Genomic DNA, 20,685 nt, shown 5'->3' with positions numbered 1-20,685 from the left:
GTAGAAAAGGATTTTTTCCCTCTAAAAGACAGAAAAACAGGAGTTCCCATCGTGGCTCAGTGGTTAACGAATCCGACTAGGAACCATGAGTTTGCAGGTTCGATCCCTGGCCTTGCTCAGTGGGTTAAAGATCCAGCGTTTCGGTGAGCTGTGGTGTAGGTTGCAGACTCAGCTTGGATCCTGCGTTGCTGTGGCTCTGGCGTAGGCAGGCAGCTACAGCTCCAATTCAACCCCTAGCCTGGGAACCTCCATATGCTGAGGGAGCGGCCCTAGAATTGGCAAAAAGACAAAAAAAGAAAAAAAAAAAAGACAGAAAAACATAATAGAGAAAAACAAAAAACTTGGTACAACTCATTTGACAATGTCACCAACAGTGTCATTTTGTAGTGGGGATTTATGACTCAATTTCCAAGCAATTTCTGCCCTCCTTCCTCCACAAGCATGCTTCTCTGGTTATGCCTGTTTCTTCTCACTGCCTCATTCAGCCCAGTCCTGCTGCCACCCTTAGCTGGAGTATCACAGAGCCTGATAATTTAGAGTTAATGAAAAACTCATTCAATTTAAGCCATGACTGTGAGAAACCGCCTTCTAAGCGCTGCTGCCACTACAAATCTAGTTTGGAAGAACTCTAGGTATGAGTTTATCTTACATTTGGGAAGGTTTCTTTTAACCTTAGAAGTTCTGCAGTTAGGCAGCAATACACAGTGAGATAAATAACATTAGATGATGAAAAAGGATTTCAATTTCCAAAGTGAAGGTTTCCAACATATCAGCTGGTCTCTAAATAATAATAAAAGCATTCAGATTAGGGTGCTTTTCATTTTCACTCTAAGTGAAAATGCTTACATTAACTGGTTTCTTTCCAGATGTGAGAGGTACAATAACCACAGTCACTATTTTCATACAAAATAATAATAGGGCCTACTATGAACCAGACAGCTTTTTATATTTTTTTGCTTTTTACGGCTGCACTCGAGGCATATGGAGATTCCCAGGCTAGGGGTTGAATCAGAGCTGCAGCTGCTGGCCTACACCACAGCCACAAAGATCTACACCACCACGCTAGGATCTGAGCTGCATCTACAACCTACACCACAGCTCACGGCAATGCCAGATCCCTGACCCACTGAGTGAGGCTAGGGATCGAACCTGCATCCTCATGGATACTAGTTGGATTCATTTCTGCTGCGCCACAACAGGAACTCCCCAGACACCATTCTGAATTTACATTATGGCTTTACACTGTGTTGGCTCGGTTAAACAAGAGCCAGTCTATGAACAGGTCTATGAACCTTGGTGATCTAGATGCCAAGTGTGTTTTTACAAGATTCATATCTGAAGAATTATGATACTGAGGAGAGAAGGAAGGCTGCACCCCTTACCTGGTAGAGGCTGACGTACTGTTTCCGAAGCCACTGCTGTCTTTGGTCAGGGAACTTCCTCATCTTTCTCACGGCTCTAGTGAGTTCCAACAATCCGCTAAAGAGCATTTTAGCTGTGTGCTTTGGTGCCACAAAGTGCAATAACCTATTGTCCGTGGTCTGAAGTCCATAGAGCAGTGTCACACCAGTCTCAGAGAGAGACATGTTACTCAGTTTGTTCTGAACACACACAGTGTGTATATCAATGTTAGGGTGTCCCATGTACACAGCCTTTGCTGAAAACAGATCCAAGACCCCCTCCACCAGGCCACTTAATCCAGCATTGCCCAATAATGGGAATTTTCCAGGCTCAGATGTGTTACTAAGCACACCAAGTTTTGCTTTAGCACTGGCTAGGGAAGCAGTAGTGGGCTTTATCCAGGTCAAGGTGCTGTTGTCAGGCTGAAGCTGAAGGAAGCAGCGGGCAGAGAGGTGTGTGTCTTGGTCATAGTGGATGACTGTGGCCCCCTGTAGCAGGAACTGGTGCACATCAGCTTGGATGGACAGCACATACCACGGGATGAGCTCTGTCCCATGGTCAAAGGCCTTCTGTGGCTCTTCTGATCCATGAGGGTCCCAATCTTTGGGCTGCTCAAAGATGTCATTTTCAGAATCCAATAAATCTCCAATTATAAACCTGTGGGAAAGAGATACAAGATTGGCGTGTCTTATAACTAGAAGTGAGAACAACACAAAGTTTTCACCGACACTGAACATCATTTTTTTTTTTTTTTGTCTTTTTAGCTATTTCTTGGGCTGCTCCCACGGCATATGGAGGTTCCCAGGCTAGGGGTTGAATCAGAGCTGTAGCCACCGGCCTACGCCAGAGCCACAGCAACTCGGAATCTGAGCCGTGTCTGCAACCTACACCACAGCTCACAGCAACGCCGGATTTTTAACCCACTGAGCAAGGCCAGGGACCAAATCCGCAACCTCATGGTTCCTAGTCGGATTCGTTAATCACTGCGCCACGACGGGAACTCTAGGACATCATTTTATTTCCACTATGAATTCAAGTTAACATAGGAAATATGAAATGCTAAAAGTTAGAGAGTAAATTTTTATATCTGCATTCTAAAAATTTATACTTAAAAATATATCTGACCACAGGCCTAAAGAAAGGAACTCTTAGATTAATTATTGCATTTTAACACAAACAACAACTTTCATTATTTACTAATTATCCCTCTTGTGTCAGGAATGGTGTTAAATACATTTTACACTTAATTTGGCCTACTTGCAAAGTAAATTTTCTTATTCTTTTTTTAATCTCTGGGGAAGCTAAGGTTCAGAAGGGGTAGGTAACTGGCTCCAGGTTAAGCATTTTGGTCTGACTCTTTAGCCTGGGGTCTTCATCAGTAGGTTCTTTGCTTTCTACTTGATCGTAAACAAAAGCCATTGAATACAATGGGGCTAAGACAAAACAAGACTTAATAAGTGGGGCTGAGAAGTGCCTCTGTTAAAAATGTGATCAGTTCAAAGACACTTACTGGGAAATACCATCACAGTGGCCACATGAGCAATAACAGCTCTCCTTGACTCAACTTTAGATTTTTGGGGTGTGTGTGTGTGTGTGTGTGTGTGTGTGTGTGTGTGTGTGTGTGTAGGTATGTGCACAAAGAACTGTATACTTGGGCAGTTTAGCAAGTTGCCTTCCCTGAGTCAGGAACCTGGATTACTAGGGCCAGAAGGATCCTGGGAGGAAGGCAAGAGAGCCTTTATTGCTTCCTTCCTATCTGTCACTGTTGCAGGGATGTGGCCAAGAGACTCATTCTCTTCAAAGCATGAGAACTTTTTAGTAAAATCAATCTTTCTGCTGTTTGGTTTACAGACATCACTGGCAAAGTGGTGGTAAGGAGCTGGTCCATATATCCCTGGAAAGGAATGTTCACATCATCTAGAGGTATCTGAGCATCCATCTGCTTCTTGGTGAGGCATGAACAGCAGCAGTGGGCTTCTCGGATTCTCAGTCTAGAACCTGGTTCCTGAGCGAGATTTCACTCCTGCTTTCAAACAAGAGGTTCTTCTTCTTTGCCTCAAATACAAATACATATTCTTAAGAAAAGAAATCCACAAATCTGATGGTCAGAGTATCTTTTTCAGATAAGCCACAGTGGAAACAACCCAAATGTCCAGCAACAATAAAATGTTTAAATAAAATGTGATGTATTCATACAACACAATCCTGCACAGCAATGAAAACAAACATGCAATGGCTAACTACCTGCAACAACATGGACAAATCTTAAGCAAGACATACAAGCATATATACTGAATGACAACATTCAAGCACATGTAAATTTCAAAACCAGGAAAAAATACTACATTTTTTAGAAAGGCATAATAGTGGTAAAGTTATAAAGAAGAGCAGGATGTATTATCATCAAACACAAAAATGAATTTTCTCTAGAGGAAAAGGTGGTGACATAATTGAGGATGCAAACAAGAGTTTTATGGGGGCTGACAATATTTTCACTCTGGGTCATAGTTACACACGCACTCACTAGATAACTATTCAAATAATTAAAAAAAATTAATTTTAGAGTAGTTTTAGATTTGTAGAGAAATTGCAAGGATAGTATACCTCACATACAGTTCCCCCTATTTTTAACATATTTGATTAGGGTGGTATATATGACACAATTCATGAACCAATATGTTATTAATTCAAGTCCGTACTCTGTTTAGACCCCCCCGCCTTCGTAGAGCTGCACCTGCGGCATATGGAGGTTCCCAGGCTAGGGGTCGAATCAGAGCTGCATCTGCCAGCCTATACTACAGCCACAGCAACGTGGGATCCAAGCTGTGTCTGCGACCTACACCACAACTCACAGCAGCATTGGATCCTCAACGCACTGAGTAAGGCCAGGGATTAAACCTGGATCCTCATGGATACTAGTCAGATTTGTTACCACAGCAGGAACTCTGTAGATCTCCTTTTTTAACCTATTTCCCTTTTTAGTTCCAGGATACCATATTACATTTAATAGTCATATTTCTTTATGTCACAGTTTCTTAGACTCTCCTTGCTTTTGATAATCCTGACAGACATTTTGCAGAATGACCTTCAATTTGAATTTGCTTGATACTTTTCTCATAATTAGACTGGGGTTCTGGGTTCCAGGGAGGAGGACCACAGAGGTAGAGTGCCATTCTCATCATATATCCAGGGAACATGCTATCAACACAACTTACCCTGTTGATGTTTGACCTGGCTAAGGTAGTGCTGGTCATATCCCATTGTAAAGTTACTTAAAAAAAAAAAAACTCCCTTCTATATTGTCCTCTTTGGAAGGAAGTAACTGTGTGGAGCTCACACTTAAGGAGCGGAGAGTTCTGTTCTACCTCCCAGGTGGTGGAGTGTCTACATAACTTACTTGGAATTCTTCTAATTGGGAGATTTGTCTCTTCTCCCTCATGTGTTAGTTTATAATTTACATACATGGACTCATGAATATTTATATACTTTGTGTTATAATCTCATGCTACTTTATTTTGTTGTTCAAATTGTTCCATCTTTGGCCTTTGGGAGCTCTTTCACTTGGCTCTTGCTTCTTTGAACATAACCCCATTGTTATGGATTTTTTTTTCAGTACTTCTTTACTTTCTGGCACAGCAAGATTCTTTAGGTTCATCTTGTCTATTTCCTATCCCAGTCCTAGAATCAGCCCATTTATCCAAAGAGCTTTGCTTACTTTCACTGAAGAATATTAGTGAAATATTCTTTCACTGATAGAAACTAGTTCTTTAGTGAAAGAAATTATTGAATTTCTTTTTGAATGTCTAATTAGTGAAAGAAAATACTCTTTCTCTAATAAGGAACCAAGATCTGGGGGAAAGGTGCAACTCCATCTCTCTTTAATGCACTTTTCTTAGTGTCACATTTCACCATAAAAGGTGAAGAAAGAAAAAGGAAGAAAATCCTTTGTGTTCAACTTAGTTCCATCCCTTTGAAATTGCTCTCAGTAACAAAGGAAAATTAATACTTAGGTCCTCTTGCACAGTACTTCTGTCTATGCTTTACATATAGCATGGTGGTTAGGAAAATGCCCTTCGGGGTCACCCTTGGTTTGATGTTCAGTTCCACCCCCTCTTTACTGTGTAACCTAGTCAAATCACTCAACCTCTTTGAGCCTCACTTTACTCTTCTATTAATGGCAAAAAGACAGTACCCATTTCACGGCAGTAATGGTGAAGCTCAAATAAAGTAATACTTGTAAATGACTCCAGCACAGCATCTGGCTCAGAAAAGTATACGACTATAATTAACACAAAAAGACCAAGATTTCATGCTGCTACTTCTCTTTCCCACTTCCGTTTCTCTAGGCTAAATCAGCCCAGCTGTTCCTCTAGAGGGACTTTTTCAGGGCCACATCCAATTCTTTCATCTTTTTATTTCCTTCCTCTGGGACCATTTCCACATTCTCCCTGTCACATTTCTTGTTGTTGCTGTTGTTGTTTTAAGAGCAAGAAAGATTCAATTGGTGAGCGTTAGTACCCATGAAATGTAACAGATGTTAATGTGGACATAGAACTTTGGAATTTAATATCGCAAGAGAAATGGTGTTTTCCATATCCCATTTAATTTTAGTTCTGAGCTAAATCAAGTTATTTTTTAGTGAAAAAACTACAGGCATTATGAAAATCAGTGTCTGAAAAGAAAAAAATTATGAGGCTATTCTGGAGCCTGTTTCTGCTGCTCAGAGATGATATAAGTTGGGAGAAAGTGGACACTGACTTTCTTTGTATCAGTTTCTGTTTTAGAACATGAAAAGAGCTACTGATAAGTGTTAGTAATTCTTTTAAAAAGCATTCTTCCAGGGACTAATGCCCAAGGTAAAAACTGACAATTGTAATGAAACAAACTCGTAGATCACATGGTAATTGTATGCACTGCTATGCCTGATTCTCTCAGGAGACAAGTTTCTGAGGGTTTACAAGAAGGAATAAGGTGGAACTTAAAGAGTTACTCAGGAATCAAATAGCATTAATCAAATCAAAGATGTGGTCTACCAGCAAAGAAACTACCGAGTCAAACTTAGGGAATATGCCAAGGAATGAAAAAAAATTTTGTACCGAACAGACCCCTGAAGCATCCTTCAGTTAGAAACCCTAAATTGACAGATAAACACTTTTCCAATGTTCCCTGATGAAAATCTTATATTATGGGACAAGTGGGCTATTTATCATTCTGGTTATGTATTTTCTTTATAACATGTTGATTGATACCTCCTGCAAAGTTAATGTGATTACATAAACATGATTCATTAAGTGATAAGCTTAAATTCAATTCTGTAAGATAGAAGAAAATGTATACCTTTTCCAAAGGACTTGCTATAGCTGTTCCCTGAAATAAAATTCAGAGCTCTGTTTGCTTCTGGAAAAATTCTTGCTTTTAATTAATGTAGCACCTTCCTCAACCACAGGAAGCGTCTAAATTATATCTGGGTAGTGTGAGGACTTCAGAGCTAGCCTGCCTGCGGTTAAATTCTGGCCCTGCTGGATGTGAGATTCTGAGTAAAATGGAAATGCTATGAAGATTAACCAATTTAATATAAGTATTTGGGACAGTGTTCGTTTAAAAGTAGTATCTTGATAAATAACAGCATGCCAAATATTAATAATATCATTATTGTCCAGAGTGTATCTGCAAAGTCAATCTCTCAAAACATAGCCACTCAAATAAACATTGCTTCTTTATAAAAATGATGTCCAAGTTTCAAGTTGGGATTCAAGTGATAAACAAGCTTAAACCGAGTGTTCTGCAGACAGTGGGAAAATGCCTTTCTCTATTACAGGTGTCAGAGGCAGGACTGGGTCTCAGATACTGGCCAAGGAGACAGAAAGAGAGAGAAAAAGAGGACGGGTGGTCCTAGGTATCCTCGGACACAGGCATCCCCAGAAAAGTCAGGGGCAGGTTGGCAGGTGAAGGGCTGGGCTGGGCTGGGCGGAAGCAGTCGGCTGTCCCTATAGGATGTTAGGAGATGGGTGTTTGTAAGGTTGGGACATTATTACACCACCCTCTGTGGAAAATAATGTATTGGTTTCCTATCATTTTATTATTTTATGTGTTCGCCTAAGTGTGTGTGTGTGTGTGTGTGTGTGTGTGTGTGTGAAATCCTGGTAACTATGATCTTATCTCAGATACCCTACTTGCTTATGCTTAGCTTTTTTTTTTTTTTTATTCTTGTGGGATTGGATCATCTTCTGGGGACATCTCTAAGGTGGTTGTTGGGGTGTGAGGGCAGAGAATACTGCTCTCTCCAGTAAGGAAGTGGAGAGTGACAGAGGGGTGCTCCTAAAATAGTGACTGCTGCCAAGGGTGCCCACACCTTAAGGGCTCAGCGTGGCATGTGAAGGGTGTGATGGCAGGCATTCATTACAATAACCACCATTTATATGTCCTTTACAATGCAAAACTGCTTTTCTGGCATGCATCATCTCATATAATCCTTATGACAACCTCATAAAGCATTACGATCATTCCAATCATACAGATTACAAAACTGAGGCTTAGTTAAGATCAAATCACCTGTCCAGCTGACACAAATAGTAAGTGGTGGGAGCAAGATTCAGTCCCAGACAATGTGACTGCAAGCTTTGAGCTCTTAATTATCTCAAGCTGCCCCCATTCTAAGGTTCTATCTGAACTTATCTACTTATATCCAAAATGGACAAATAATTTTTAAGCTGCAGCATTTTAAAGAGGGTTAATAATGCTGATGATAAGAACATGTAGCTCCTATTATCTGTACACCTAAATAGAATTAATTTCCATTTTCCTTTGAAATGGTGCCGTATGCTACTTTTATCCCTTCAGGACTTATATACACATAGGCAAAGCTTATTTATTCTTCATGCTGGTAATTTGAAAGTCATTATTACAGATCATAGGAAATGTAACTGGAATATGTTTAGAATTCAGATGTTCCTAATCTACAGGAACTAGAAATAAAAAGAAGTTGAAGGTTAGCCCTTTCTTCTTGCAGGAGAAAAGATCCTGCCCTGCAGTTGAACACGTGGTCAGGCTCACGACCCAGCTCTGCTGGGCACCACTTAAGCAAGTGACTCCACCTCTCTTCCAAGTACCACTTCCTCACCTGTACAGGGAGATGAGGAGTTGGATGAGTTGAGCTTAAGATCTCCCTGACATTTTGAGATTCTCTCTACCATGTCCCTTTCCTGCTGAGGTCTTGAACATTTTATGATCATTTTTCCAGGGTTTCTGTGGGTGCTTTGAATGGGTTTTCTGGCAGGAGTAGCTGAGATATTTGAGAAATATCATTAGAACACCTTACCAAAGGCTGGATCTGGATGAACCACAGCACTGTGAAACTTTCCCTTCTTTCTTTGATGTAATTTTCACACAGTTGGTGGTTGCCATAGGAATAGGGACTGGAGATTATTGTTCATAGAGTCTTCGTTTCAGCCAAATCAATAACAAAGCACAATTCTCCTGAGCTTTGGAATCTGGAAATCCCTTTTCCAGATACAACCCTGGGCTGAATATTTTAATGTGGGTCTCTGGATCAGCAATGGATTCTCAAGTCTTGGCAGGTGGTTTCAGTGAATTCTATTAAACACTCCCAATCTCGTGAGTTCAGTGGTCCTTTTCAAAGTAGCAGTCATGTGGGGTAAGAAAACTTAGTGGTATTGAGGTACATAAAATTCAATATGAGGATTTCAATATGACTTCACAGGTTTTGTAAAAGAAATATTTGCATTTTTGTGCTCCCCCCCTCCGGCCCCCAGAGTGCTTTCAAGCAGGATCTGGAAAATGGGAAGTGGAAAAGAAATGGTCTTAGGATATAGATGATAAGACAATTAAGAAAGGGCAATGCAATAAGCGGAAAGTTGGAAATAAAGATTTCATGAGAGGTGATGCAATGAGGAGAGAAATTTATCATGTGAAAAAATCCGAGGCAAAAGGAAAGAATGGTGAATGGAAAGCTCAGAGGCTTGGTCTCTGAGGTTCAACCAAAGATAGTATTCCTAAAAGTATTTTGGAAAGGATGACACCTGTAAGTAACATACACACCTACACACACGTGGATGCACACACACACACACAGACACGTACACATATACATATATACACAAAAATATACACACATGGACCCAAAGAAGGGTTTTATCAAAAAAAGTCACATGAAATTCAGGATTTTATCTATTCAGGGCTGTTCTATGTCTTATAGTAGGGTTTAAGGATGGACTTTCAGCCAGATGTCAGTATGAGGAGAAGGTACGCCTTTCCTAAACAACTGTTTGATTTTTCCTACAAATACTGTGAATCCTGATTCCTTCTTTCCTATGGCCACTATCTCAAAACAAAATTTAGTCACTGTTAAAACTATACAATATACTTTTCTGTATGTTTTATTTTTTCCTATCCTATTTTCCCTTTTCCTTAATATCTTTAATTATTTATATTTACTTATAAACATTTACAAAATCTTTTATGGGAGGAAGTAGATATATACACAGATATCTATATTTAGAGATAGTTATATAGAAGTAGATATACTTATATGATATACATCTTATGTATTTTACATATAAGGACCTAAGTGGCTGTAAGATATTCCTGGAGCTTTTTGTAAATGGTCCTCTATATACAGAGTGACACTATTGTCAGCAAAAATTAGCAAGGAAGTGTTCACATAATCTTGATTTGAGATAAACTTAAAAAGAACAATTGATGGAAGCTACCTGTGAGACATTTGAGCTTTAGGGACCAGACGCTGTGGTAAGGTTAATCTTCGAGCACCTGAGTCCTCTATGGGGGAATGAGCTAGGAAGTGAAGTTTGAAAAAAAGCCCAAAGACTTTGGAGAAATCTGAAATATTAGTTTACCTCCTTAAAACTACAACATTAGGGATTCAGAAACAAGGCATTCATCTAGGTGTTTGCAATTTACAACCAATTTTAAGGATCTGGCACTACAATGCCAAAGGAATTATTTTCCAAAAATACTATCACCCTTCCCAGTGTAGGCTCATAACACACAAAGAGACAACCAGGAAAGGCTCTGTGAAACAAATATCAATGTCTTATGTTTAAGTCCTTACACAACTAACTGCAAGGTATGACTCACGAGTACTGAACACAAATAAAACCTTTTGTGGCCAGTCAGTAGATGCCATAATTTCGAATGATGCTCAAGGATTCCTCATGCTGGGCCAGGCTCTACTATTCGAGCTGGGCTTGTCAATGAGTAAATGGCCTTGAAAAGATGCAATACTTGCTTAAGACCCCTGATTTCTGGACTTCTCATTAGGTTATGGGTTAAGTAAGCATGTCTGGCTACACCCCCTGCCCTAGAGTCCTCAGAGGTTTTGGGGAGCTGCAACAATACTGATTTCTGGGTGTGACTCCAGCCCTATGAACTTAGTGTGTTTGACTTAAAAATATGTTAATACTCAACCCTGTGCCCCACTTAGCGATTACAAAAACTATTTTTCTAGAAGGTATGAAATAAGGATCACGGTTCTAATTCTGAAATCTACTTGGTTAAATTTTTAGAAATGGCAAGATAGTTCTGGCTTTTAAAAAGGGATAAGAGATAGCAAGAAGTTAAATTATGAGCAGTAATTTTAGAACAAAGAAACCATATTATAAAGGTAAATCCTAATTCAGAATTGGTAAATTTTAAAGATAGAGAGGCAAAACTTATGGATAAAAGTGGTAGCTTTTTATTACCTGAAACCAAACTGGAGTAGGAAAAATAAGAAATGAGCAACCCAATTTTTAAAATGTAAAACTTACTGCCATCGGGCTTTATCCTTCAAGGAATTTTTCCTGGAGCTGCTCCCTTCACTGGGGCTGTCCTCCTCCTCAATCTCCAGGCTTCGACTGCAGCTCCTGATGATCTGAAAGATGCTGTTGACAGTGGACTCCTTCTCTGAATTCTTTAAGCCATTCTGTCCCACTCGTTGTAAGAAATTATCTTGTCCACTGTAATCAGCTACAAACTACAGAAAAATATATGGAGAATTTGTTACTGCAACTTCACACACTACATCTGAATATCCTACGGGCTAGGAAAATGAAATCATAACAGCCATAAATAATGGAATTTGTATCTATTTTATTGGGGGGGGAGAGAACCTTCAGAAAAACATTTTTTTCCTTTCACCACGTGAAATACAAACTCATTCTTGTTTTCACTAAGACAACTTTAGTCCCTCTAGGAATCAACACCCTATTTTGAATTTACAATGCAAAAAGCAGTATTATTTCAATGTTCCCTAGGGAAAAAGTAGCCACTTTACAGAGGAAGGGCAGAGTTATTTTATTCTTGTAGTGAGAATTGAGAAAAACCATGACCAGAGTCTATTATTCTATGTAACGGGATAAAATTACTGGGAACCAAGGAAATGATCTAGAAAGGGGGGCATTTTGTTTTATTTCCCATGATCCTATGATAACACAGAGGCTTCCTGGTGGTTTGTAAGCTCTTATTGTCTATATTTGTGATCAGGAAGGTTTTCCCTCTTCATCAAAGGTAAGAGGGGCAGTCAGGTCATGATATCTGGTGTTCCTTCCTTCTGAGGCATGAAGGAATCGGAGTGGGTATAGCTTGGGGGGCTTGCTTTAAGTTTTCTCCTCTATTTCCTACACTTATATTTCCCCTCATAAGCCAGGGAGATGTAAGCCAGAACCTAGCAGGGCCTCTTAAGACTTCCTGGTACCAGGAGATGCTTTTTTTCCCCAGGTGACCTGGAAGAGGTTGCAATTTTAGAGGAGTCTTGCCACTGCAATTGAGAAGGGGTGCATATGTGTGTGTGAGTATGTATGTGTGTGTTTGTGTGTGTGTGTGTGTGTGTGTGTGTGCGCGCATAAGATCAGCAGTGGGTAGAGTCACCATGGTGAGAATGACTCTAGGTTTGGGTGTGGGACTTCTACATATGGGACTCCTCAAAATTCTGCATCAAGTCCCCGCCACCTTTAGTCCCTTCTTTCATTTCTAAACACCATATAGAGAGGTTTCTGCATCTTCGGCTTCTCAATGCCCCTTCTTTCCACACCCAGTGTCCTGAATCCAGGCTCACATGGTCCTTTCCACTCTGGAGGGTGACGAACAAGAAGCACTGGGCTGAGGAGAATGGAGGCAGTGAAATCAGGTGACTTAGAGGAGGCATTAGCTTCCCACAAAAAAGGAAAGAAAGGCAGCGTGGACTTCCCCTGTCTCTTTCCCACTCATCTGAAGAAGTTACTACTTTCCTTTGACTTCTCATGTCCCCTGCACCCAGACATTCCCACCCACAAGAGAGACAAAACTCCATCGACCTTTAAAAAAAAATCAGAAAACAACACCTATTGGCTCTTGTACTTATACATCAGTCCATTAAAGTTAACTTACTTTTAACCTCCAGTCAGACTAGTTGGTATTCTCTTCTCTGGAACTTTCAAGGACCTAACGGTTATCCAACACAACAGTGACAACTGATAACCCTGGGCTCAGAAAGGCCTCTCTTCTGGCTTTAGTGAGGGGTGAGTCAGGCACCCACAGTGACTCTCCAGATGACGAGGAATTTGAAAGGCCTCACCTCTAGAGCTTCTTCTTGGGAATTGTACCTCGGGCAAAGCTTCATAAGGCCCGAGGCTCCATCAAGCACCTCACAGAGCTCCTTCAGAAACACCCCACAAAACGGAACCACCTTGCAGCCAGGGATATGCAGTGCCCGTGTCACCACCTTCTTGTACTCGCAGGAAGATTCGTGCTGGGCCATGGCATCCTTCAGGCTCCTCATGGTCTCCAGGTCAGACTGGTCCATAAACTGCCACATTTTTAAAACTTTTCTTGACCTATTGCAAGGCAATGACATTTTTTTTTTTTTTTAGACTGAAGGAGAAATAAGTTACAGTAACTAGTCTAATTCCATACAAGTTCATTCTTTTTGTTTACATTTTCTTTGTTTTAATATTTATTTATGATTCACATCTCCACCTATTTCCCCAATGATGTGAATATTACTTTAATAAATTGAAACACAAAGTTAAAAAGGACAGATACATACAGTTAATTTTGAAAGGTGGGTATTAAACTAAGGTTTGAGATTTTGTGGTTTCTGGTTTCCCAACAGGGAAACCTCATGGGTAATATTGTTTTTACAAATATTTGTGGAGAATCACCTGCAGAAAAGGTGTTCATCCATTCCTCATTTATTTTTTTAATTTTTTTTTACATAATGATTTTTATTTTTCCATTATAGCTGGTTTACAGTGTTCTGTCAATTTTCTACTGTACAGCATGGTGACCCAGTTACACATACATGTATACATTCTTTTTCCTCACATTATCATGCTCCATCATAAGTGACTAGACAGAGTTTCCAGTGCTGCACAGCAGGATCTCATGGCCAATCCATCCCAAAGGCAACAGTCTGCATCTATTAACCCTAAACTCCCAATCCATCCCACTCCTTCCCCCTTAGCAACCACAAGTCTATTCTCCAAGTCCATGATTTTCTTTTCTGTGGAACGGTTCATTTGCGCCATATATTAGATTCCAGAAATAAGTGATATCATACGGTATTTGCCTTTCTCTTTCTGACTTACTTCACTCAGTGTGAGAGTCTCTAGTTCCATCCATGTTGCTGCAAATGGCATTATTTCGTTCTTTTTTATGGCCGAGTAGTATTCCATTGTGTATATATACACAACATCTTCCTAATCCAATCATCTGTTGATGGACATTTGGGTTGATTCCATGTCTTGACTATTGTGAATAGAGCTGCAATGAACACGCAGGTGTATGTGTCTTTTTTAAGGAGAGTTTTGTCCAGATATATGCCCAAGAGTGGGATTGCTGGGTCATATGGTAGTTCTATGTATAGATTTCTAAGGTACCTCCATACTGTTCTCCACAGTGGTTGTACCAGCTTAAATTCCTACCAAAAGTGCAGGAGGGTTCCCTTTTCTCCACAATCCCTCCAGCATCTGTTATTTGTGGACTTACTAATGATGGCCAATCTGACTGGTGTGAGGTGGTATCTCATGGTAGTTTTGATTTGCATTTCTCTGATAATCAGTGATGTTGAGCATTTTTTCATGTGCTTTTTGGCCATCTGTATATCTTCCTGAAGAAATGTCTATTCAGGTCTTTTGCCCATTTTTCCATTGGGTTGTTGGCTTTTTTGCTGTTGAGTTGTTTAAGTTGTTTGTATATTTTAGAGATTAAACCCTTGTCAGTTGCATCATTTGAAACTGTTTTCTCCCATTCTGTAAGTTGTCTTTTTGTTTTCTTTTTGGTTTCCTTTGCTGTGCAAAAGCTTGTCAGTTTGATTAGGTCCCATTGGTTTAGTTTTGCTTTTATTTCTGTTCCCTTGGGAGACTGACCTGAGAAAACATTTGTAAGGCTGATGTCAGAGAATGTTTTGCCTATGCTCTCTTCCAAGATTTTGATGGTGTCTTATCTTATATTTAAGTCTTTAAGCCATTTTGAGTTTATTTTTGTGCATGGTGTGAAGGTGTGTTCCAGTTTCATTGATTTGCATGCAGCTGTTCAGGTTTCCCAGCAATTCTTGCTGAATAAAGTGTCTTTTTCCCATTTTACATTCTTGCCTCCTTTGTTAAAGATTAATTGACTGCAGGTGTCTGGGTTTATTTCTGGGTTCTCTATTCTGTTCCATTGGTCTGTATGTCTGTTTTGGTACCAGTACCACACTGTCTTGATGATTGTGGCTTTGTAATAGTGCCTGGAGTCTGGGAGAGTTATGCCTCCTGCTTGGTTTTTGTTCCTCAGAATTTCTTTGGCAATTCTGAGTCTTTTGTGGTTCCATATAAATTTTTGGATTGTTTGTTCTAGTTCTATGAAAAATGTCATGGGTAATTTGATAGGGATTGCAGTGAATCTGCAGATTGCTTTGGGTAGTATGGTCATTTTTACAATTTTAATTTTTCCAACCCATAAGTATGTGATATCTTTCCATTTCTTTACTCTTACATCTTCTTTAATCTCCTGGATTAATGTTTTATAGTTCTCAGCATATAAGTCTTTTACCTCCTTGCTCAGGTGTATTCCCTGGTATTTGACTTTTTGGGGTGCAATTTTAAAAGGTATTGTATTTTTGTATTCCTTTTCTAATATTTCATTGTTCATATACAGAAATGCGACTGATTTCTGAATGTGAATCTTATATCTTGCTACTTTGTTGAATTTGTTGATCATTTCAAGTAGTTTTTGGGTTGAGTCCTTAGGGATTTGTATATACAGTATCATGTCATCTGCATACAGTGATAGTTTTTTTTTTAATTTTTCCTGAACCTTTATTATTATTACTTTTTATTATTTTATTTTATTTTCCCACTGTACAGCAAGGGGATCAATTTATACATGTATACATTTTTTCCCCTACCCTTTGTTCTGTCGCAACATGAGTATCTAGACATAGTTCTCAATGCTATTCAGCAGGATCTCCTTGTAAATCTATTCTAAGTTGTGTCTGATAAGCCTAAGCTCCCGATCCCTCCCACTCCCTCCCTCTCCCATCAGGCAGCCACAAGTCTGTTTTCCAAGTCCATGATTTTCTTTTCTGTGGAGATGTTCATTTGTGCTGGATATTAGATTCCAGTTATAAGTGATATCATATGGTATTTGTCTTTGTCTTTCTGGCTCATTTCACTCAGTGTGAGATTCTCTAGTTCCATCCATGTTGCTGCAAATGGCATTATGTCATTCTTTTTTATGGCTGAGTAGTATTCCATTGTCCTCTTCTTTCCTATTTGGATGCCTTTAATTTCTTCTGTTCGTCTGATTGCTGTGGCTAGGACTTTCAGTACTATGTTGACTAACAGTGGTGAGAGTGGGCATCCTTATCTTGTTCCAGATTTTAGTGGGAAGGCTTTCAGCTTTTCTCCATTGAGTATTATATTTGCTGTGGGTTTTTCCTAAGTGGCTTTCATTATGTTAAGGTATGTTCCCTCTATACCCACTTTGGTAAGAATGGATGTTGGACTTTGTCAAATGCTTTCTCTGCATCTATTGAGATGATCATGTGGTTTTTGACTTTTCTTTTGTTAATGTGTATGACATTGATTGATTTGTGTGTGTTGAACCATCCTTGTGAACATGGGATGAATCCCACCTGGTCGTGGTGTATAATCTTTTTAATATGTTGTTGGATGGCTAAAATTTTGTTGAGAATTTTTGCGTCTATATTCATCAAAAATATTGGCCAATAGTTTTCTTTTTTGGTGGCATCTTTGTCTGGTTTTGGAATTAGGGTGATGATGGCATCATTGAATGTCTTTGGGAGTGTTCCTTTTTCTTCAACCTTTTGAAAAAGTTTAAGGAGGATGGGTATAAGTTCTTCTTTGTATGTTTGGTAGAATTCACCTGTGATGCCATCTGGTCCTGGGCTTTTATTAGTAGGGAGTATGTTTATGACATATTCAATTTCATTCCTAGTGATCGGTCTGTTCAGTTGATCTATTTCTTCTTGATTCAGTTTTGGCAGGCTGTAAGTCTCTATAAAGTTGTCCATTTCTTCTAGGTTGTCAAATTTCTTGGCATACACATCATTAAAATAAAAAAAGAACCTATGTTTTCTTACTTTCCCTTCCCATTTTGCATGATTTTGATGTCTTTTTTTTTCTTTAACATCTTCACATTTAGAACTGTATGCTGGCTTACTTATGTGATTGCTTTCCAACTGTGGTTTCCTTCAACCTAATTCTTTTGCTATTTTTTTTTTTTTTAGAGAAGCCCTTTCAGTATTTCTTTTAGAATAGGTTTAGTACTGCTGTAGTCTTTCAGCTTTTGTTTGTTGGAGAAATTCTTTATTTCCCCTTCTATTTTAAATGATATCCTTGCTCGATAGAGTATTCCAGGTTGCAAATTTCTTCCTTTCAGCACTTTAAATATATCTTGCCACTCCCTTCTGGCCTGTAGTGTTTCTGTAGAGAAATCAGCTGATAGCCTTATTGGGGTTCCCTTATAATTAATGGTTTGCTTTTCTCTTGCTGCCTTTAGAATCCTCTGTTTAACTTTTGCCATTTTTATTAATAATTTGTCTTGGTGTGGGCCTGTTTGGGTTCAATTTGTTTGGGGCCCTCTGTGCTTCCTGTATCTTGAACTCAGTATCCTTTAGATTTGGAAAGTTTTTAGCCATAATTTCTTCAAATATATTTTCAATCCCTTTTTCTTTTTCTTCTCCTTCTGGAATTCCTATTATGTGTAGATTGGCCCACTTTATATTGTCCCATAGGTCTCTTATCTTGCTTTCATGTTTTTTCATTTGGTTTTCTGTCTGCTGTCCTGATTGGGTGATTTCCATTACTCTATCTTCCATGTCACTAATTTGTTCCTCTGCATTGTTCATTCTGGTCTTTATTGCCTTTAGCTCCCTTTGCATCTCTGCAAATGAATTTTCTAGTCTTTCTTGGCTCCTCCTTATATGTTCTAGTTTCTTCCTAAAGGAATCTGCATTACTGTTAATATCCTCTCTTAATTCCTTCAGTATTTTCACTATCTTCCTTTTGAACTCAGTGTCTGTCAGACTGCAGAGGTCTGTTTCATTGTTGACTGCTTTAGGTTAATTCTTCTGTTGCTTTAACTGGGAATGGTTTCTGTGCTTCTTCATCTTGCTTGTGTATTTATGTGAGTTTGGGGAAGCCAAATTGTAGTCTTGCAAGGCTATTTCTATGCAAGAGCACCCCTTTATATTTTCTGAGGGGTTACTATTTATTTTTGGTGTGGGAATTTGAATATTTGCTGTCTCTTTCTTTGGTGTGAGCAGGCTGTTTTCCCCAGGATGCTCAGTGTGTTTTCAGGGAGGAGGAGGCAATGAGTAGGGCCAGCAGTGAGTGTGTGGTCACTGGGCTCTCAACAGCAGCAAGGGCTGTGCCAGAGCCATCCCGCCCTCTGAGAGCCCGCGGGCATGTGCACTCAAGGTGCAGGGAGTTTCCTATGGTTGTCCGCCCCTCCTCCTCTCCTCTCCTCAACAGTGGTGCCTTGCCTCTCCTGCAGATCCCTTTCCCACTTAGCCCACGCAGGTGGTGCTGACCAGCTGCTCCTAGTTGTAGGGTCTTGGAAAGGGACAGTGACCAAGTGTCTAGGTGTTGCCCAGAGCATTTGGCAGTGTCAGCTGCAGGGCGGGTGTGTTTCCAGGGGAGTGAGAGCAACAGTGTATGGTGCTTGGTAGAAATACCCTCTTTTTTTCTTTTTTGCCAACCCCTGGGGTGACTAGGGTCGCAGGTGGGCCCACTCACAGGTCCCCAGTGGCGGCAGGCCATGGCTCCCTCTGGCCTCCAAGATGACCTCCACGGTCTGTCCCTGACACCTGTAGATCATGCAAGAGGCACCATGTTGCACTTACCCCCCAGTGTCCTTAGCCCACACAAGAGGTGCCTGGCCACTGCTAGCCTGCACAAGAAGCACCTAGTCTCCTCTAAACAAGCCAGAGGCTTCTCGCTCACAGCCTGCGCCAGAGCTGCCCCACCCTCTGATAGCCCGCAGGCATGAGCATGCTCCGTGGAGGAAGTTTCCTATTGCGGCCCGCCCCTCCTCTTCTCCCCTCCCCAACAATGGCGCCTTGCTTCTCCTGTGGGTCCGGACCTGCTCCCAGGTTCCCTCCGCCGTGGCATTCCTCTCCTCAGCCCATGGCATACTGCTCCTTAGCCCCTCAGGCTGTCCCCACACAGCCAGCCCCAGCCCCCTCCCCAGGACTGACCTCCAGAGCCTGAGTCTCGGTGCCCAGCCCCGCCTGAATGTTTTGGGCTGTGACGTCTGGCCGGTGGTTCAGATGATGTACGGCTCTCACTCTGCTTTGCTGTTCTCAGTCCAGCTGCTGCACTTTTCTTGGCAACTGTGAGGTCCCTCCACTCGGCTGATCTTTCTGTCAGTTAGGTGGCTTCTCAGGATGTGGGTTCCTTTTCTCCTTCACAGCTCCCTCTTGGGAATGCTAGTCCTATCCTGATTCCTTTTCTCTCTCTTTTTTTCTTTTGTTCTACCCTCTTATGTCAAGAGTTTCTTGCCCTTTTTGGAGGTGTAAGTTCTTCCGCAGCGTTCAGGTGACGTTCGGTGTGAGTCGTTTTACATGTAAATGTGTTTTTTTGATGTGTTTGTGGCAGAAGGTGAGCTTGACCTCTTACTCCTCCACCATCTTGCTCCTCCTCCGCCTGAAGCCTGTTTTGGACCCTGTTGTTGAATTGCTTCTACAGAACCCAGCTTTAACATTAAGTTACCAGCCAGTCTTGCAGGACACTATCTTAAAATATTTATTTGCAGAACAGGATGTTAATGAGATTTTTCCTATTTTGAAATTGCTACTGAGGGAGTTCCCATTGTGGCACAGTGGAAATGAATCCGACTAGGAACCATGAGGTTGTGGGTTCGATCCCTGGCCCTGCTCAGTGGGTTAAGGATCCGGTGTTGCCGTGAGCTGTGGTGTAGGTCGCAGACACAGCGCGGATCTGGCGTTGCTGTGGCTCTGACATAGGCTGGCAGCTTACAGCTCCAATTAGACCCCTAGCCTGGGAACCTCCATATGCTGTGGGTGCGGCCCTAAAAAAAGACAAAAGACAAAAAAAAAAAAAAAAAAAGAAAAGAAATTGCTACTGAGGACAATAGGTGACATTAAACCCCACCTTCTAAAGAGAGGCAGTGAGTTGTTACCAGGAGACCCAAACTGCTCTGGACTCAGAGGTCTCTCACCCTCCTTCAGCAGAGAAACTGGGGCTGAGCAGCTCGGTAGAGAATGCCTCTTTGGAGAGAGCTGTCAGGGAGTCATATGTAAGGAGGAGGAGATCAGCAAAAGTGTAGAGGCCTCAAAGAAGCTGCATGGAGAGGGCGACCAGTGTCCTGGCCTTTTCTGATCACACAGACTTACTGATGTGTGACTTGCCTGAGGAAATTTAATTGTGAGAGGCTGCCTGAGCTGCCAATTGGCAACGTGGGGGAGAAGGATCCAGTGGGTGTGTCATGCATTTGCAGCGTTTGGGAGCACAAAGCACTGGGTGTTTCTGGGAGCCAGGACTGGACACTGAAAGGCACCTGGACTGGAGCTACCTCTAAGGGCCTGCCTCTGAATGAGGCGACCCTAATGAAAACCGTCTGTGAAGGTAGGACCTCCAGAACCAGAGGCTGGGATGCAAGGACTGATGGTCGGCCAGGCCAGCAGTGCATTGCCCCTCACAAGGTAACTGTGCATTGGGAGGTCTCTACGGGACAGGAAGTGGTGGAAGTTACAGCAGGTAATGAGGAATTAACCCTGGAAGCACTCCACATGGCTCTCTGTGTGGGCACCAAAGCCACGTCACA

General features: G+C 41.0%; 1 protein-coding gene across 14 annotated transcripts in view; it reads right to left on the bottom strand.

Moving 5' to 3' along the window:
* The window catches only part of PLCE1 (phospholipase C epsilon 1), a 348,858-nt gene that overhangs the window by 84,441 nt on the left and 243,732 nt on the right, over positions 1-20,685 (bottom strand). For 12 of the 14 annotated variants that reach the window (XR_014826647.1, XM_084994885.1, XM_084994886.1 and 9 more), the window contains 3 exons: positions 12,971-13,229; positions 11,187-11,392; positions 1,383-2,058 (listed from right to left, as the gene is read on the bottom strand). Coding sequence is in view for 13 of the 14 variants with exons in the window: in XM_084994885.1 (XP_084851011.1) it covers positions 1,383-2,058; positions 11,187-11,392; positions 12,971-13,229 (1,141 nt within the window). In the remaining variant the exon portion in view is untranslated. Of the gene's footprint in view, positions 1-1,382; positions 2,059-11,186; positions 11,393-12,970; positions 13,230-19,096; positions 19,973-20,685 lie in introns of those variants that run through there. The other 2 variants (XM_084994891.1, XM_084994892.1) reach the window with 2 other exon arrangements.

The sequence above is a fragment of the Sus scrofa genome, chromosome 14, assembly GCF_054392235.1.
Source record: "Sus scrofa isolate SSC_HxYL_T2T_F1_AM1 chromosome 14, Sscrofa_HxYL_maternal_Yorkshire_Landrace_v2.0, whole genome shotgun sequence".
Taxonomy (NCBI): domain Eukaryota; kingdom Metazoa; phylum Chordata; class Mammalia; order Artiodactyla; family Suidae; genus Sus; species Sus scrofa.
Note: the sequence above shows the minus strand (reverse complement) of the source record. Positions and strands in the feature narration are given on the sequence as shown.